Below are 4,991 nucleotides of genomic sequence, written 5' to 3' on the forward strand. Positions count from 1 at the left end.
TTTTCTCCTATAATGTTGTCAAGACAATTGTTTCTACATTGCCTTACATAGGAAAAAAAAAACAATCACACGTCTTCCGTTAAAAGTATGTTAATTAGAGATTGGCAATTGTTGGAGGGAAAGAAATTAATGAGATTCATGCATTTTCCCAATGTAAGGGAACCGAAATGATAATAACCGGAGATCGAATCGGAACCAATGAGAACGTTCTCCCTTCGATTTGTGATAATATCTACAGATTGATACTTTGTCAGATTCATGATGATTATCAAAATTGTTATTACTAGTTATTAATATATATATATATATATATATATATATATATATATACAGACGCATATGTGCATGTGTATATATATATTCTGCCTGCAGTTAGGAAGATGGAGGTATATATTATAAATTCACCAAGACTAAAATCAAAATGCGTCCCGATACACATATCGATTTACGTAACAGCGAGAATAATGTACCATATTGGAAATGGTGTTGTTACAAATGTATAAAGTTCCAAATACATGCAAATAACTTATACACAGAAAATATATTATATGAATATACATATATACATACATACATGTGTGTGTGTGTGTGTGTGTGTGTGCGTGTGTATGTTTGTATGTACGTATGTATATATGCACGTATGTATTATAACGTCTTTTGTATTTTACGCGAAAAAAACAATACCCTTGTTCTTTACATCTATACAGGTATGTATGTACATGTATACATACGTGTGACTATATATATATATAATGGGTAATAAAACGGGTGGTTTACACATGGTAGCCATATATATATATATATATATATATATATATATATATATATATATCAAACACTTTTATTCTGGGTCTTTTACGACATCAAGTCTTGCAACAGATGCCAGGTTTCTTCGTTGGCTCATTTCTCATTTCAAACAAACGCATTCCAACAGAACGAACTTCTAAATCTTCGTTTGTGCGTAATAACCTGCAATGATGTAAATGGAAAATATATATAGAGTGTTAAGTTACAAACGTATCTGAAGTGTACATTATCCCTCATATATATTATATAAACGTACCTCTATACAAACCCAAATTATGACTGGCGTAAAGTAGAATAAATTTTGGGATGAATACAAAATGAATACTTCAATTCAGTATTGCAACTGATATTTATATTTAGGTTGATTTCTAAGACTAATAGTATCGTAGCATATAGTTCAGTTTATATCAAGAGTTACACTAATGCTAGAACAGGGCGCCACTGCATAGTGCCAAGGACTCCAAATTTGCTATCAAGATATAAGAAAGATATTGCAACAGCCAGGACTTTAGGGGACCACGGCTCTTTAATATCCTCCTGAAGGACCTGAGAGACTTTCATGGGGTGGATGTACGTGTTTTCAAAACGAAACTGGACCTCTTACTGTCAAGTGTCCCAGATGAACCAACTTCACAGTAGGAAGTGCAGATGAGGGCAGCGGCATCAAACTCCCTCATGCACCAAATGTCAATTTCTAAAAAGAATTAGTGAAGTAAAATTATGTAGCAACACCAAATGACGGTGCCCCAGCATGGCCACAGCTCATGAGCTGAAACTAGATCAAATCAAATCAAATCAAATTATATATATATATATATATATATATATATACTCAATCTCAATATATATTTAGCTTGATTTTATTGGTCCTATTCTAACGCCACTTCCTTTATACTTTATAATACGTCATTTCCTACTACCATTTCATCTGCTTATTTTTATCCCTTTATCTTTTTCCCCTCGATAATATTTTCCATTCGATATAATTCCGGTGAGGTACTGTATAGAAAGAACTCTCAGATATACATATCTTTCTATTTATCACCAAAATACTAATCCTTCTTTATATTCATATGTATACTGATCGTTCTTCATGTTTATGCCAACACATCCATACACCAGCTACCTCTATTGATACTACATTTCTTTCGTGAATATCCATCTAGTATTTATACGCTCATTGATAACTTTTGTTCATACATTCACCCCTAATCTAGTCGAATATATTAATTTGCTGCCGTCAGTTATATACAATACGCTACATAGAATATCACTAAGGAAAACAGTATATACTTGATGGTTGCCACAGTATTAACCAGTGACAGCTGCATGTGTATTAGTTGCGGACAGTTATTGAGTAGTAGATCTGAAGTGGTGCAATAAGATCGAAATGTGTCCTGAATTTTCAATATACATTTCGATAGTAAAACTTATTCTCCACTTTCGTATCTCCATTAAATTTTAAATCAATTTTGAATCCGGAGTTGCTTCCCTTGCTTATTCGAACCAATTTAATCATTTAGTTACCAATTTTCTCCTCATTATAGAAGTAATTTTAGTTCATCAAAATTGCTTGATTCCGTACATTATTTAAACCAAGAGGTTCTTAACTTATATGTTCTTCGCGTAGAAGACGTCACTGGTTAATTCTCCCTTGCCTTCCCAATAATTTTTTTTTTTTTTGACTGAAAACAGTCACATAAATTTATATCTAAGAACGGTTATATGCAGCATGAAGAGTTAACAAGAGACTGCTATAAACAATATAGACTGTGGACTAGGACAGCTAGACATGAACTTAATTCTATAGTTTTTGACAGCCGTAATGGAGTTTTGTCTATTTGATAACATAGCACAGATTAAATGCGTTTTGACGTTTATGCTTTTCTCAAAGCCATATGGAAGAGTAAAGGAAATGTAACGCTACAGTTTGTAAGTGATAACAGATTTTGGGAAGAGAGAAGAAATCTGGTTTGTGGACAATCTGAATTCCACATGGATTTTCACATATGAAATGAAGTGAAAGGATTCAAATATGAACTGAAATCTCATCATACCCACGTCTTCTCAAAATCACCAACTATCATCAAGCGATCGGTGAAGGATGTATTTTATAATCGAAAATGTACGTCAAGGGAGGGAACTTTATATAATTATATAAATGTAGGGGAGATCATATATTTTTCTTATTAGAGACGCTAGGAGAAAATTAAAGCAAAAAACCAAAGGTAATGTATTATAATACCTGAACATAAATTAGAAAATAGATAAAATAAAAATAAATACAATAGTAAGCACTATAAATAAACAATAAAAAATGAATTAATTAATATAACCTCGAGTGGTAAACAAATATAGAAATTACTGGATGAGGAACCTCAACGTTGCTGTTTAGCCCTCAGCAATTGCTCAATAGGTAGACCTGTGGTGAAAGTAATTTCACCTGTGGTCATTTGTCTTAATTTCAGGTAACCTATCTAGAATGTGTCTTCCTATTACTCAATGTGTCTTCCTATTTTTAAAGACAATGTCGTATGATTTACGGCAAGTATGGCTGCTAAATCCCGTAGGTCTTGAGATAACGGCAAAGCTCCCATTTATCTTGTGGTTGTTCGACCCGCTAGAAACAGCAGGAAAAGTCTGTCTGAAATTCTACTAAGAAGAAGGTATAAATAAAAAGTCCTGGCTACCCATAATAAGAAAAGATATGTAGTACAGTATTAACCATTAGGTTGACCTATTATTGTTGGCACTCCGTCACTTACGACGTCGAGGGTTCCAGTTGATCCAATCAACGGAACAGCCTGCTCGTGAAATTAACGTGCAAGTGGCTGAGCACTCCACAGACACGTGTACTCTTAACGTAGTTCTCGGGGATATTCAGCGTGACACGGTGTGACAAGGCTGACCCTTTGAATTACAGGTACAACAGAAACAGGAAGTGAGAGTGAGAGAAAGTTGTGGTGAAAGAGTACAGCAGGGTTCGCCACCATCCCCTGTCGGAGCCTCGTGGAGCTCTTAGGTGTTTTCGTTCAATAAACACTCACAACGTCCGGTTTGGGAATCGAAACCGCGATCCTATGACTGCGAGTCCGCTGCCCTAACCACTGGGCCATTGCGCCTCCACTGGTTGACGTATAACTAAACAACAACGAGAACATCAACGTTTACAGCTTCCTAAGTACACCGCTCTGTACACACTAGAAACACAACATAGAGGAAATAATACCTTGTTAACTCTAATACTGCTTCGTTAATATTGTTTCCATCCTTGGCACTTGTTTCAATAAAAAGACCTTCAAATGTCTGGAAAAAGAACAGAAATATATAATATATCAATGTACTTTATGTGATAGACATTACTTGGAGCATATCTTTATTGATACGTATTTGTGTGTGTGTGTGTGCTCCTCCGTCATACAACGGTCCAAACTCAGCAGCCGTTCGATCAGCTGTTAAGCCGGTTAGTGATATTGATAACCCTTCTGTTATTAGTACATTACTTCCTCAGATACCACAGACTTCTTTAAGTGTGAGGCAATAACGAGTAAAGTATCTTGGTTCTACTAATTTATTATGATAATGATAACCTCTGTCTCTAACCCCACCTCCATTACATCAAGCTCATCCGTCATTCACCACAAATAAATGAAATGAACAATTTTCGGGATTAACATTTTCATGTTTACATTTTGTATGTAATGTTAATGAATTTTCTAAAATATATGCTTATATAGTCTTATTATATCTGTAGTATTTTCTGTAATTTTGTTACTTTCATGTTCAGCTTAAGCGCATATATTTCCAATACCGTTTGCGAATACAATATTAACCCCTGTAATCGGGAACAGTTGGATCTTTTTTAAAACGGGGGCCACATTTTTCATTAATGTTTTACGTAGTGTTTTTTGGTACCGAAAGACTTTCAAACTTCGTATACTTATCTATTTTGTGTTATAGAACAGAAAAATATTTTTGTATTCGAATTTATTTCATGTAAAAAATTGTCTTATTTCGATAATTTCAACCAATCACTGACAAGTATTCAGTTGTTTACATTTACTCCTTTGGCTGATTAAGCCATAGCTTCGTTTTATTTGCTTTTTTCATTTTAAATTTGCTTTTTTCATTTTCTTTTTTTTTCTTCGTTTTATTTGCTTTTTTCTTTTTAAATTTGCTGTTTT

The 4,991-nt window shown here is 34.0% G+C and overlaps 1 protein-coding gene across 1 annotated transcript in view; it reads right to left on the reverse strand.

Moving 5' to 3' along the window:
* The window catches only part of LOC106878233 (ras and EF-hand domain-containing protein homolog), a 99,828-nt gene continuing 94,837 nt past the window's right edge, over positions 1 to 4,991 (reverse strand). Inside the window, exons 16-17 of the mRNA XM_052965895.1 lie at positions 4,037 to 4,113; positions 1 to 969 (exon numbers count right to left, since the gene is read on the reverse strand). Of these exons, the coding sequence (XP_052821855.1) occupies positions 864 to 969; positions 4,037 to 4,113 (183 nt within the window). The 3' untranslated portion in view covers positions 1 to 863. The remainder of the gene's footprint in view (positions 970 to 4,036; positions 4,114 to 4,991) is intronic.

The sequence above is a fragment of the Octopus bimaculoides genome, chromosome 2 (genome assembly GCF_001194135.2).
Source record: "Octopus bimaculoides isolate UCB-OBI-ISO-001 chromosome 2, ASM119413v2, whole genome shotgun sequence".
NCBI classification, from domain to species: Eukaryota; Metazoa; Mollusca; class Cephalopoda; order Octopoda; family Octopodidae; genus Octopus; species Octopus bimaculoides.